Source organism: Heloderma suspectum, chromosome 6, assembly GCF_057233095.1.
Source record: "Heloderma suspectum isolate Gila_16-S chromosome 6, 16-S_ref, whole genome shotgun sequence".
In the NCBI taxonomy this organism is placed as follows: domain Eukaryota; kingdom Metazoa; phylum Chordata; class Lepidosauria; order Squamata; family Helodermatidae; genus Heloderma; species Heloderma suspectum.
The window spans coordinates 107,907,084-107,921,744 of NC_139463.1; the positions used below are offsets into that span (position 1 = coordinate 107,907,084).

Genomic DNA, 14,661 nt, shown 5'->3' on the forward strand with positions numbered 1-14,661 from the left:
GCCTTCCTTCAGACTATGGAAAAGAGACAAAATACAATTTGTTAAGGTTCTACGCCTTTTGCTGATTCCTCCTGATAGGGGTAACCACCCCCTCAACAGAAATGAGTGGCGTTCGAATACTACCACCAAAAGTCAACAAAAATATCCCCACAATTTCATAGAACACCACTGGGCCAGCAAATATGGGGGGGGGGGCTATTCAGCCCCAATCTAGTGAAACCAGGTAGGGGAAAAAAAAGTCAACGATGATGTCATCCCCCCCCTCCAATTGTGACTATACCTTTTTCCTGACTAATAGCTCTCTGGTGTTCATCTCAGCCCTGAATATAATCACAAAGCATTTGGGGAGGAAGATACAACCCAGTAAGCCAGCAGTAGAGGCCAAGATGGAGAAGACCTCCACAGCCACCATGTATTTCCCCTTGGTGCTCAGGTAGGTTGGCACAAAAGACACCCAAACACTGCAGAAGACCAACATGCTGAAGGTGATCAGCTTGGCTTCATTGAAAGTATCAGGTAACTTCCTGGCAAAGAAAGCCACAGTGAAGCTGATGAGGGCCAAACATCCCATGTAGCTCAAGACAATGTAGAACATGAAGTCTGAGCCTTCATTGCATTGAACTATGATCTCATCAACCTGGGAGTGCATGTCAAGCTCTGGGAAGGGGGGAGAAGTTGCCAGCCACATACCACAGATGCAAGCTTGAATAAGGGAACACCCGATTATCATAGATACAGCAAGTCTCTTCCCCACCCATTTCCTCATCCTGTTTCCAGGCTTTGTGGCCATGAAGGCCAAAACCACAGTGATGGTTTTGGCTAACACACAAGCCACAGCGATGGAGAAGATGATGCCAAACACTGTTTGCCTCAGAAGGCAGGTTGCCTTCCCAGGCCAGCCAATGAATAAGAAGGAGCAGAGAAAGCAGAGCAGCAGCGAGGAGAGCAGGGTACATGTGATGCTCCAGTTGTTGGCTTTGACGATGGGAGTGTTCCAGTGCAGAGTGAAGCTCCCAATCACAACTATTGTGATCAAAGAAAGGAACACAGCTAAGGCTGCCAGAGCTGCTCCCAAAGCCTCATCATAGGATAGGTAGCTAATAACTTTTGGAATACATTGGTCCATGTTCTTGTTCGGATGCTGATCTTCAGGGCACGTCTTACACTGATGAGCATCTGAAAGTAACGAGCAAGAATTTAGCGTTTCCCAAGTACTCAAATGCTTCCCTATATTTTTCTGGAATCTTTCACTGGAAGCCATATAATAAACGCTCTTTCTTCAGCATGATAAAAGTTTCTTCTCTTTGCATTTCCTTTGCCCACCCTTATTCATAGTAAACACACTCATATATTCATCTTCGGAGAAAAGTAATGCTCGAATCCTTCACTTACCCATGTGAGTTGAAATCCTCCCTTGTGGGCACTCAACACAATCATAGCAACACACTTGCTTCCCCTGCTGGACGAACCTGCTCTGTCCTCGGTGGCAGCTCTCGACACAGGTGGAACTGGGCTGCATCTAATGGTAATCACAAGAAAGGACATTTGGGAGGAAAATGAGATCATTTTTCCTCGTTGCTCTAACTCTCAGCTAACCTCTTTTTCTTCGGCTCATCAGAAGACCTTACGCCTTGCATCAGGTGAATGTCCTTGGGCCTATGCCAAGACCCTTGTGAATCAGAAAGGCCCTGCAATGCTCACGGCTCCATCATGAAGGTGGTTCTTGCAGCCTGTGCCACTCACTGCTTGTCCACTCTTTCAAATGGGTGAACAGCAAAGATATTTAATTCCTACTCATTTTCCAGCACTCTCCTTTGGGGTGGTGCTAAAGATTAGACCAACTGGATTCAGTCCCCACTTCAGTCCCCCACAGCAGTCTTCCATAACCTGTGGCCCTCCAGATGTTTTGGCCTACAACTCCCTTCAGCCACAGGCAGTCTAGCCAATGGTCAGCAGTGAGCAGAGCTGAAGGCCGAATCCTTTAGAGGAATCTAGGTTGGGAAAGCATGAGCAAAAGGAAAAGCAGCAGAACTAGAAATAGCAGGTGCTAGTGAATGTAGTTGTGTTGGCCTCTTGAAGTCAAACAAAACTGAAATACTAAGACATTCATTTTTGCTTAAGCTATCAAGGACAGTACTCCCTTTCATCAGATGCATGAAGTGTCACACTTGATTTCCAGGTATTTATATCCTTAGGGACGGTCAGGGTTCTACCCTTGACCTGGACCCCCTGAGCAACTCCTTAAAGATCTGTTGCCTCCTTAAGAGTCCCACCTTCTTCGTTTCCCTTCCCCTTCCCAATAATATTCAACCTGTTCTGGAGGGGGTTGCACGCCCCCTAAAGGATCAGGTTCCTAGTTTGGGGGTGCTCTTGGACCCCAAACTGTCACTTGAGGCACAGGTGAACTCAGTGGCACGGAGCACTTTTTATCAGCTTAGGCTGATTTACCAACTGTGCCCTTATGTGGACAGAGATACAGTAGCTTCTCTCCAATTCTCTGATAACTTCTCGTCTGGATTACTGCATTGTATTGTACATAGGGCTGCCTTTGAAAACGGTCTGACAATTTCATCTTGTCTTAAATAGGGCAGCAAGATTGTTAACAGGGACTGGCCAACGAGATCACATTACACCAGCATTTTTCCAGCTGCACTGGCTGCCAGTCCATTTCCAGGCCTGATTCAAAGTGCTGGTATTCACATTCAAAGCCCTGAATGGCTTGGGGTCAGGGTATTTGAAGGATCACCTCCTCCCATATGTGCATGCCTGGACCCTAAGTTCATCCTCAGAGGTCCTTCTCCATGAGCCACTGCCAAAGGAAGTGAGGTAGGTAGTTACCAGGAAGAAGAAGGCCTTTTCTGCTGTGGCACCCTGCCTGTGGAATGAACTCCCTAGAGAGTTTCATCTGGCACCTACGTTATATTCCTTCTGGCACCAGGTGAAGACCTTTCTTTATTCTCCCAAGCATTTTAGCATTTTAACTTCCTAGTCTTTTAGCTTTGGTGATTTAAATCTGCATTTTAAATCTCTGCATTGCTACTAGGTTTTATTCTGATTTATTCTGTTTGCATTGTTATGTTGCGGTTTTAATGCTTTTATATTTTATATTGTTTTATCCTGTGCTTTTCAGTTTTAATTTTTGTGATCCAACCAGAGAGCTTTGGCTACTGGGAGGTATAGAAATGAAATGAATAAATAAATAAAAATAAGTAAATAATGTGGGATTTAGGCTCTAGACGTGGGGTGATTGACACTCTAGACACAGGGTTTAACCGCAACAGTTTACTAGCAAATGAAAGCAAGCAAATCACATCTCAAGGTATTTATACAACACAGCTGAGTGATACAAAAAACGTTAAAAGAGAATAGAAGTCGAAAATGCAAGTTCCTTTACCCTAGCTGTACTTAGACTTCTCCAGGCTACTCCTTCCTTCTGTGTCTTCCGGCTCTGGTCTCCCAGACTCTGGTCTTACTGGCTCTCTCGCTCTCTTTTTATACCCCCCTCCCTCTAAACCGAAAGTACTGCTTCAAACCTGAATGAATGAAACTTAAGTGGGGAATTGAAACAGAAACTTGAGCGGGGAAATGCAACTACTCTGCTCAGGGATACCCCTTCCCAGCAAAAAACTCCAGGCCTCTAGGCCTGACTTTTTTCTTTTCCTTGCCTCTTTGGGCCACAAACCTTCACAGGGACATAGGAAGCCACCTGATTCTGAGTCAGAACACTGTTCTGTCTTGCCTAGTATTGTCAACACTGAGTAGCGGTAGTCCTCCAGGGCTTCAGGCAGGAGTTTTTCCTAGCCCTACTTGCAGATGAAACGGGGACCAGCATGCCAAGCATGTGCTCTACCAGTGAGCCGCACTCCTTACACATGGCTGAAGTCTCTGCACAGCAGAAAGAGAGAAAGCTAAGCAGTGCAGTCAGGTGGTAATGAAATGCACAATTGCAGCTTGTGAGAACTGCATAATTAGATTAGTCAGTTGGATAGAGTACTGTCTAATAAGAATAAAAAATCAATAGGCAGAAAACAATCCAAATGTCAAAAACTTGAAAGCGGATTTTAAAACAATAGGAAGTAGCCTGATCATACTGGCGTATCATGTACCAGAGTCAAATCTAAACTGCTGAAAGATCGCGCCCGTTTTTGTCACTAGAAATCTCATGAAAATGGTAGTCTAATTTGTCTCCCCGTCTGGAATTTGCCAACAAAGTGAGGAATAGGGATGGGTGAAACTTTAATTTCAGTTTTGATTAAAAAAAAAGAAATGTTCTCAAATTTGCAAATTTCTCTGTATTTGTGGGGAAAAGAACTCATGATTAAAAAAAGAAAACATGAATGTGGGAGAACCCGAAACTGACAGATCCGTCCATCCAGTCCCAGGGGTTTGCGTATTTCGCTCTTAAAAGTCCGGATTGGAATCCCTTTGTATTCAACCATGGTATTGTTACATGGGGTGGCCACCTCTGTGCTATGACAGGCTACTCATCCTTAACGTCGGTGGGCAGACATATCACGGTTATTGGAGTTAAGCAAGAATGCTTCTGATCGGTCATCTGAACCAGCGTGGGGCGATAGACAAAAGGGAACTTGTTTTCTTCTTCTACTCGTTTCTCCTTGCAACTACTCTTTGATGCAGATTGCAAGTCCTGAGCTTTTACTTTCTTCCTTTTTCTTCATTAGTCGTCAGCGTTCCTTTGTCTGAACAGTGCAACCATTATGGCTGCGCTCAACCTTTCCTTGGGAGTCTATTTGTTTTCCCTGGAGCTGTTTACTCCCAGCACTCCCTTGTTGGCTTTTGAAATAGCAGTGTGTGTTTGTTTCTATAGCGCTTGCCTTGCCGCAGTTACATGCTGAACCTACGCAGCTACAATTCACCAGACAAATAACTTTAACTATGGTCTTCTCTATGCTGGGAATCGCTGTACTTGTTCAGATTGGCTGGTGAAGATCGGCAAGAATTTCATTTTGGTTTGAGGAGAATTTTCAAAAACTCACAACGTTCATATTGGGGAGAGAAAGCAGCATGCCTTGTGATCATAAGCTGAGCCGGGGGCTCTGGGGAAATCCATCGAGCCCCAAGAGGCCAGATTTCCCTGCAATGGGCAGCCCTAATCATGTTAGGTGTGCCCGTAGGAAGGTGGTCCATCCAAACCCAGCCAACGATGATGCCAATATCCAGGGTATGTGCGTGGAGTATGGTGGCGGTGGCGCTGACTGTTCCTACCTGACTGAATTTGGGGTTCCAGAGAATGGCACTTCCACTGATGATGAACTCCTTCCCTGCAGGAGCCTGGGGGTCCATCCTGCCAACCCGCATTCTCCGGAAGGATCCATTGGGGAAGGTGACCAAGTTGATGAGATCATATCCCCCTGCCAGGTCCCCATTGTCACTGAAAAATACGTCTTCACCAGCACTATTGTTAAAACGGATGTTTCTTAGAAACCAGTGAAGCTAAACGGAAAGAGAAAACCAAGTCACGGATGGGGTCCAACAGCAAGGAACTGGTTAATGTCACCTCTATGTAGGAGCAGCAGCAGCAGCCAGCAGAGCAAGAACCGTGGCAGCAGGGGAATTCATCGGAGGAGCAGGTGGGAGGTGTTTCCTTCTGGCCAGCGTTGTCTCCCTGCTCCTTCCCGCTGCTGCAGCATCCTGTCTGGCCTTGGGCAGGGCTCATTATTTCTGGCTCTGGAAACAGCTCAGGAGCCGGTTCCCTGGGGAGTGTTTGGCATCCGACCATTGGCTGTCCTCCAGGAAGCCCGGACTTAAGGGAAGCGATGTGGGCGACGGTCCCCCCAAAGGGGGTGCCCCCAAAGGGTGAGGGCCCCTCCCTTGGTTTTTCTCTCTTCTCTCTGTGTTTCCCTTCTTTCTCTTCTCCATGTGGGGAGTGAGGGGGAATTTCTGGGGTTTTCTGGAGTCCGGAGGGAGGTGGCCTTTGAATGTGTTTTTCCAGTTAGGCTCTTTATTATTTTTATGGGTGAGAGGGAAGTGAATGTATACCCCAGGGTGAGAGCCTGCTGGTACTGAATTGTGCCCCCCCGCCCCCCGGTGAGAGATGGGAGGGGAGTGTTCCGTGTACATTCCACGTGAGAGATGGGATGTGGGGCTTGGCTGTGTTTTATTCTGCTGAATGTTGCTGAGTTTGATGTGTTTTCTGAGACAAAGTCAGCATTATGTGTATGAGGGAGGCAATAACAATGGTGCGTGGGGGGGCATGGGAAGACATGGTGCTGGCAGAGCAGAAACTCATAGGAGAAGGGAGGGCAGGTATTTTACACCTATCCAGCCTTCTGGTTGCCCTGTCAGCCCAGGTAACTTGGGGAGTGGGCAAGCCACCCACAGAATCTTTGCCTGCTCCTTTGCGATGCCAGGTCAGTCTGGAATAAGATCGCAACCATCCATGATCTAATCTTGGATGAAAAGGCTGACCTGGTATGCATTACGGAGACTTGGCTGGGGGAGATAAGTGGGCCTGTGTGGATGCAGCTTCTCCCGGTCAGGTACTCCGTGGTAGAGCAGGTAAGGAGAAGAGGACGGGGAGGCAGCGTAGCAGTGGTCTGCAAAGATAGCATTCCCCTGAGCAGACTCACTGTGAAGGAACTGGCTCACATCTAGTGTGTATACCTCGGCCTCGGGACTAGGGACAGACTGGGGATTCTGTTAGTGTACGGGCCACTCGGCTATCTCTGCTACCTAACAGAGTCCTCATTGTGAAGGGTCCCAAATTAGGTATGGAGGTATGTGAACCAGTTCTGGATGGGGTTGCACTCCCCCTGAAGGAGCAAGTTCATAGCTTGGCGTGCTTCTTGACCCAACCCTCCTGCTGGCACCCCAGCTGGAGGCAATGGTGAGAAATGCCTGTTATCAACTTCGGCTGATATGCCCACTACGCCCATTCCTGGAACATGTGGACCTGGTAACGGTGGTGCACGCGCTGGTAACCTCTAGGCTTGATTTCTGCAATGCGCCGCACTTGCGGCTGCCTTTGTATTTAGTTTGGAAACTCCAACAGGTGCAAAACATGGCAGCCATGTTGGTCTCCGGGACATCCTGTTGGGACCATATTACACTGGCTTTAAAATCTGTACGCTGGCTGCCAACTTGTTTCCGAGCAAAATACAAAGTGCTGGTTCTTACCTTTAGAGCCCCACGTGGGCTAGGTCCAAGGTGCCTTAGGGAGCGCCTTCTCCCCTACGTCCCAGTCTGCCACCTAAGGTCCTCGGAGGGCTCCCTGCCGCGGCTGCCTAATGTGAGATCATCAGTCACATGCAAGAGGAACTTCTCCTTTGCCGCCCCCCAGTTGTGGAACGACCTGCCGGTTCAAATGCGCCTGCTGACCTTGTTGAAGGTTTTTAAGCAGGCATGAAAGACGCTGTTATTCCGGCAGGCCTTCTCTTTTGAGAACCCTTGATCCTTTTGCTGACCTTTGTATTCTGTTTTTAAGCCGTGTTGTTTTAAGCTGTGTTGTTTTATTGTTGGATTTTTAAAACATTGTTTTTAGTTCAAAGTTGTTTTTAGTGATATGTTGTTTGTATATGTTGTTCTTATGCTTTTATGTAAATGGTTTTTAGAATTTCTATATTGTATTTTAATGTTTAATAGGGGTGCAGCTGCCATATCAGATGGAGTTGGTACAGTGCTGTCCGGCTCACAGCTAACACCTGAGCCTCCATGGACAGCTGGGAGTCTAAAATGACCCCCAGGCTGCAGACCTGGTCTTTCAAGGGTAGCCGTACCCCATTCAACACCAGGGCAACATCCCCCAACCTCCTCTTGTCTCCCACCAAAAGTATCTCGGTCTTGTCAGGGTTCAGCTTCAGCTTATTCCTCCCCATCCAGCCACTCACCATCTCCAGACATTTGGACAGGGATTCTTCGGCCAACCTTGGTGAGGATTTGAACAAGAGGTAGAGCTGCATGTCATCAGCATATTGATGACACTGCATCCCAGACCTCCTGATGATAGCCCCCAGCGGCTTCACATTGATGTTAAATAGCACTGGGGAGAGGATGGAATCCTGTGAACTCCACAAGTGAGTGGTCACGGGTCTGAAACCTCCTTTCCCAGTGCTACCCTCTGGAACCTGCCAGAGAGGAAGGACGGGAACCACCGCAATATGGTGTCTTCAATGCCCAACCCCTCCAGGCGGTCCAGGAGGATACCGTAGTCAACGGTGTCAAAAGCCACTGAGAGGTCAAGGAGAACAAGGAAGGAGCATTCGCCCCTATCCAGAGCCCTCCTCATATCATCCACCAAGGTGACCAAGGCTGTTTCTGTCCCATGCCCAGGCCTGAAGCCCGACTGAAATGGACCCAGATCATCGGCTTCTTCCAAGTGTGCCTTCAACTGCATCACCACCACCCGCTCAATCACCTTGCCCCAAAATGGCAGTTTCGAGACTGCTGTTTATAGCACACTGCCAGGTATAGAAATGTTTAATATTAATAATAATAATAATAAATAATAAGCAGCACTGACTTTCAGTACCTATTAGCCACTGAATCATTACTGTGAAAAATGAATCTACAGGAGTTTCTACTTTCTGAACATTTTTAAATGTCTAACCAAGGCGAGGAGGAAGATGTCAACTAATCACGAACTCCTCTGCAGTCCACAAATCAAGCACCATAATATGCTACAAGAAGAATCTGCATGGGCCTCATCAGAGGGTTGTGACCCTGGATGGGTTTATAACATACAATGCTTCCTGCCCCCTGCGCAAACTGAGGAAATCAGCAAAAGCATTGTATACGACACAATCCCAGCCAGTCTACACAACAGGTTCACTTTCTGGACATGACTGTGCAAGTCCATAGTGGACGTATAAGCACAGCTTATATAGGAAACCTACTGACTGCCACACATGCTTCCAGCCAGAACACAGCTTTCATGGGATTTAAAGAGGCTGGACATTCTTTTTCAGTCATGGTCTAAGAAATTAAGTCTGTCAACATAGTTTTCCCTTTTCTACTGTTGATTTATCTATGATTTGGCTTTTCCTGTATTTCAAGTTAATTTTGGTATGACATATTATAATGTTTTGCAATTTCAGTCCTGGAGCTGCAATTACCTGCCATGGCTGAAGTTTCTGGAGATCCCATGTTCTTCCACCTCCCATTGTTTTGTACTTGTCTCTTGATGAATCCATGGCATGGAGAGCATGTGCTACAGCATAGACCGCATTGTAGATATTGTAGCTCTGGCCAGACATCCCTGTTTCAAACACAGATCCAGGGAGGCTCCCCAGCTTCTCCTTCCCAGTGCAGTTTCTCTTGTTTGTGACATAAAGGTTATACATAGGGAAGGAACAGAGAAATGCACTGGCCCAGAACTGATGGATGAAATAAAAAGTGGACTGGAAAGGATTGATCCTCTCCACGAAATCTTGAAATCCTGGCACCACGTTTGTATGGAGGGTGAAGGACAAGGTGCCATTGAAAGATTTAGTGGTGAATTTACCCCCAGGTGCTAAAGCAGTGAAATCCCATTCAGCTGTTGTGATCCATACCCTCTCTATAGGATACATGTGAACAATTTCATTGGAGTATAAAACCAGCCTTAACGCCTCCAGAGACTGACCATCTCCATACACAAGAATCACGTTGATTTCACTCAGTCTGAGAGTTGATTGAATTGGTCTCAATTTTTGTAGAAGTATTTCGTGTGGTAAAATTTTTGTTACTGTTGGGATCATGTGCATCCAAGCAATGCAAAGATTGTTCTCCAAGAGCCTTGGTCTCAGCGTTCGGAGGAAGGTTTCTCCACTGTCATCCTCTGAAACAATGAGGCTGATCCAGTTCCAGCAAAAATGTTTGAGTAGCTGAACAATCCCAGCATACTGAGGATCTTCATTTGGGACCATCCGGTAGAAAGAGGGGAATCGAGTTTTGTCCCTTAGTGCTGGATCAAAGGCACCATAGCTGAGCTAATGGGAATGACACAATACCTTCAGGATGGAGAAAACCATTACTTTGTTCTTGTTTGGATGGAGTCATTTTTGGACATCTGGCAACATCTTGATCTCATTCAATATATACTCTCATTACAAACTTTGTGCTCCCTTGCAGTACAATTGTAGGTTTCCTAGCAACCACATCTAGTATTATCAGAACTGGGAGCAGATTCTAAGCAGGATGTGGAAGGAACTAGAATTCTCATGGTTCACAACACTGTCATGCAGCAACCACAGCTTGGAATCTTCTTGTTGTGAGTTTTTATTCCTAGTACCCACATAGATCCCGTAACGGCAGTGCAGTCATTAAGAGAGCAAACCCATGCCCCCTAGACAGCATCTAGGGTGTGTTTGGTTTCTGGGCTCTGAGGTTGGAAAGCGGCTCTGACCTTGGAACCCAGAAACCCTTGTAGCCAGAGCAGTCCTGGCTATGTCTCCACACTCAGAAATAGAGTGCAGAGATGGGGAAAGGGGGCGGCCCCAGGGGGTGGGAAGGGGATGGCACCAGGAATGCATCACAGCTTCCTATACATGCTCCAGCCTCCTAGGCGCTGTGGTGAGATGAGCAAAATCACCATCTAGCCAAAGTGCAGGGCGGCTGGAACACAGAGGCGAGGATTGCCTCTGTGCTGTGGTCGCTGTGCGTTATGGTACTTGGTAGGATCCGACTTCGGAGTCTATCCACATTCGGAGTCTATCCACATAGCATTGTGGCCTAAATAACTTCATGGGCTGGTCAGAGACCTTTGCCATTCCAGTTGTGATTCATGGAGGAATTCGTCATGGGCGGCATCTATCTGACCCTGAACACGTACCTGTGCTATCTTGTAGGTATTTAAGAAGTTGGCCATCTGGATGGAGTTTTGGGAGGTGAGCCCTCCAATGACAGCCATTAATTTCTCTTTCAGTCCACATATATAATTGGTGGGATTCCCATGATCTGTGAAGAGGAGCTGGAGTGTGTTTGAAGAGGCTCTTATTGAATTAAAAGCATTCTCATAAACCTTGGAAACCAGTGTGGTATTTGGTAACAAGTCTGCATTTTTATTGACCTCACGAATGGCAAACATGAAGGCAAGGACATACTGGTAGTTTTTTGGGAGCAGGCTGCAATGAGATGGTTATATAGTATTAAATCATGTATGTTACAGCTTGCATTATGATTTGCTCATGCAACTAAATGGGCAGTGGTTATTAAAATTTATGCACTGTTTCCGACCACAAAAAGCAATGTCTCAATATGACTTGCTCAATATAAGAGGGGAAAAAACCCCAATCAGTATAACGCATAACCAGCAAAACAATGCAAAACAAATAGACCGCATACAAACGTAATCTCAAAACAGTATAATATGAAATGTCTTCACTGACCATGCAGAACTCTCACTCCCACCCCCAGCCTAGAATGAACACTGCACAAGCAGCCCACAAGAACTGGACCACAGACAATGCTGAATTCCTTGGGGAAATCAGAACGTTTTGCCTGGTGCCGAAAAGATGACAGTGTCTTCACCAGGTGAGCTTCCTGAGGAGAGTGTTCCATGAATGAGGTGCTCTCATGGAGAAGCCTCCTAACTGAAATGCCTCCCCCACAGCAGCTTTTCTCGCAAGGACACGCAGAGAAGGGTGTCTGAAACAAAGTTCAGGGCCGAGGTCGGTTCAAATGCAGAGAGGAGGTCCTTGAGGAATTGGGGTTCGGAGCTACGTAGGGCTTCCCAGCGCTTTGAATTTAGCCCAGAAACTAGTTGGCAAGCAGTGAAGTTGAACCAGAATTGGACTTGGATGTTCACATTGCCTAGTCCCAGTCAATGACTTTGCCTCCAAATTATACACTTGCTGCAGTTTCCATACCACCTTCCAAGCCAGCCCAACATACAACAAACTGGAGTACTTTAACGGAGAGGTTAGCAGAGCACAGGACACTGATATGAGGCTATCCACACCCAGATCGGGTTGCAGCTGGTCTAACTGCGAAAGGTGGTAGAAGGCACTCCATGCCACAGTGACCCCTGAGACTCCTGTCAGAAGGTTGAAACCAGGAGCAGCTCCAAGCTGCACATGCACTCCTACAGGCAGAGTGGAGCTCCATCCAGTACCAGCTGCATCCCCCCCCCCATCCAGAGAGTGGAATCACCCACCAACAGACTGTCTCAGTTTATTGGCCCTCATCCAGTCCATTACCAAGGTGAGGCACCAGTTGAACAAGTCCTGCCCACGTTGAAAAGACCCAGAGTTGGGTGTTATGAGCATACTGGTGACAACGGACTCAAAAGCTCTATAGGACCCCACTATGTTTCATGTTGGTGTTAAACAGCATGTGAAAGACATACATTCAAGCCCTGCTGAACCCTGAACACATGAGGCTGAGCAATGCCCCTCAAGCAGACCCCTCAGAAATGAGTGACCATGCAGGAGCGGAACCACCACAAAGCAATGCCCACAACTCTGACAGCAGCTACAGAAGGACACCATGGTCAATGGAATCAAATGCCCCCCAAGAGATCAAGGAGAATCAACAAAGACCCTTTCTTTTTCTCTCTCTCCCAACACAGGATGCCGTCAAAAGTATAGAAAAACATTACTCAAACTAATGATACATGCAGATTGTCTCCTAAGATACCACAAGTAGATTATGTAGCTATCGGGGTGAAAGGGAACCCGGCAGAGAAGCGGCAAGCATCTTGCAGGTATCGCACAGGATATAAAGAAATAAATGAGTAGAGCAATAGGGCGAACATTTTCAGGGTAAATGTCAGTGCAGCTCATCTTGCTCCTTCAAATGCCCACTCCATTTCTGCCCAATCAGTGAACCATGGGATAATGATTCTCTTCCACCTCTCTTTTCCTCCCAACTTCTCTCCTGCCTCTATGCTGAGCATGTCTTGTTGCTGTTAACTCCTGCATCTTTCCATCTCACCCTTTTGACTTCATCTCACCACCTTCATGCCCATCTCTGCCTCTCCCACTCCCTCCCTTCTATCCAGAATCAGAGAGAGCAAAAAATAAAAGAAAGATAATTAAAAAATCAAAAGAAACAGGTATCCAAAACTGCATCTCTATGGCAGGATAAGCATCCTCATCTGTTGAATTTCTGCCTGCCAGAGACCTGTTACATGCAATTATAGTGCATAGCTTGCCTCCCTGTCTAAGGAACTGAATTGGGGGGGGGGGTAAAAAAAATGATATTGGCTATTTCACAGATCAGGATTAAGTCAGAAAATAATAGGGACACATCAATGAAATGGATGCCTTAAAATAATAAAATATAGTGTTTGACTTTACTTTCTTTTATGAATTCTGCCCATTTGCATTTTGCCACTGATGAATTAAAGTACTAAAAAGAATTGAAATAATGCATCTTGGTTTTCCTCTGATGGTTTGAATGTGTGTGTGTGTGGAAGGTGGGTTGGGTTTTCCTTTTCCTTTTGTTACACACATCAACCTATGTGTGTATTGACAGCTGTATCTTGAAGACAACAGTGCTCCACAGAACAGAAAAAAAGCACGTGGATCACTTTTGAAGGGCACTTGTGAGATGAATATTCTCCCTGTGCCTCCAAGACAACTGAAAATCATTTTCAGGAATTGAGAGTTGGGGAGATTTAATCATGAACATGATCTTGACCTGCTGTTGCCTCTGTTTCTACAGGGTAGAGTGGAAGAATATTAGGCTCAATGAACACCCATCCGGACTTTCAGAAGAATGGAAGCTTGAAGAAAGAGACAAGCTGGTGCTTAAAATTAGTACTTTCATGAGAGAGAGAGAGAGAGAGAGAGAGAGAGAGAGAGAGAACTACTTACTAAGCATTAATTGCAGGGGAATATTCTGAGAATTCTGTAAATTTCTGGATAGGGAAGTTAGCAAGTGTCACGGACACAAACTGACCAATGATTATCTCATCGGAAGGACTATATGAATGGGATTGAAATGCTGACCTCAGGCTACATATGGAAGAGTTCATATTCTTGCTGGAAGAATAATTCAGCAGCAGGAACAGCAAAATTAGATGAAAGGCTGACAGATCTGGAGAAAGCCACAGCCAGACCCCTTCATGATCATGAACGGCCATGATCAACAGCATCAGTCCTGGCAGAAGATACAGAAAAGCTTCAACGGACAGAGCTGCGCCTGCCTCAAGTTAAGCTCCCCGATGCAGAGGGCCCTGTCATTTGGACAGGGGTCTTTATAGTCTGAGTGTAGCATGTAACAGTACAAATGGGCTGTTTGAGGTATTGATGTTTCACATGGAGGCCTCTGAGTTCCCATGGGGATTCTAGGAGCCGCAGTGCAAAGCTCTGTCATTTAAAAAAATTACAGGGAAGATCCTCTCTTGTGAAAATCCTCAAGAATCAGCACAAGAAAACGAAAATACGTTTGCCACATCCCTCCAGGGCATGCCCTGCTTAGGTATATGCAAAACTATATTTGTGTAACCCCACTTTGCCCCCAGCATCCCGGGGACCTGGGCTCATGCAGTCGTAGGATGGGTGAGGGAGAAGAACGCTGACCCCAAATTAGCATGTGGGGCCTCCGGCCCGTCAGGATTCGTGTTCCCTGGAAAGGGATGTGGAAAAACAGTGAGCAACTTACAAGACAAGATGTAGGCTTTTTATTTTTAATCAAGGGAAAGGGGGGATGGAGTTCAAAGATAAATGTACATCTCAGTTATGGAACAGTTGGTTATTGAGCCTTTCTACAGCTCCTGAT

The 14,661-nt window shown here is 46.4% G+C and overlaps 1 protein-coding gene across 1 annotated transcript; it reads right to left on the reverse strand.

Annotated features, from left to right (window-relative positions):
• Nucleotides 1-274: 274 nt before the first annotated feature.
• On the reverse strand, nucleotides 275-11,014 carry LOC146342357 (vomeronasal type-2 receptor 26-like). Its single transcript, XM_084807818.1, has 5 exons — nucleotides 10,769-11,014; nucleotides 9,072-9,926; nucleotides 5,218-5,454; nucleotides 1,393-1,513; nucleotides 275-1,176 (listed from the first exon to the last, which is right to left on the reverse strand). The coding sequence occupies exons 1-5, from the start codon at nucleotides 10,844-10,846 to the stop codon at nucleotides 275-277; spliced, it is 2,193 nt and encodes a 730-aa protein (XP_084663944.1). The 5' UTR covers nucleotides 10,847-11,014.
• Nucleotides 11,015-14,661: the final 3,647 nt, after the last annotated feature.

Excerpts from the sequence above, each read along its gene's own strand:
- LOC146342357 (XM_084807818.1), bottom strand. The coding sequence starts at position 10,846 with ATGGCTGTCATTGGAGGGCTCACCTCCCAAAACTCCATCCAGATGGCC. Across the intron at positions 1,514-5,217 it reads AATTCAGTCAGGTAGGAACA|CCCAGTTCCACCTGTGTCGA; the intron begins GTCAGCGCCACC and ends CATTAGATGCAG. Across the intron at positions 1,177-1,392 it reads GAGGATTTCAACTCACATGG|ATGCTCATCAGTGTAAGACG; the intron begins GTAAGTGAAGGA and ends CGTTACTTTCAG.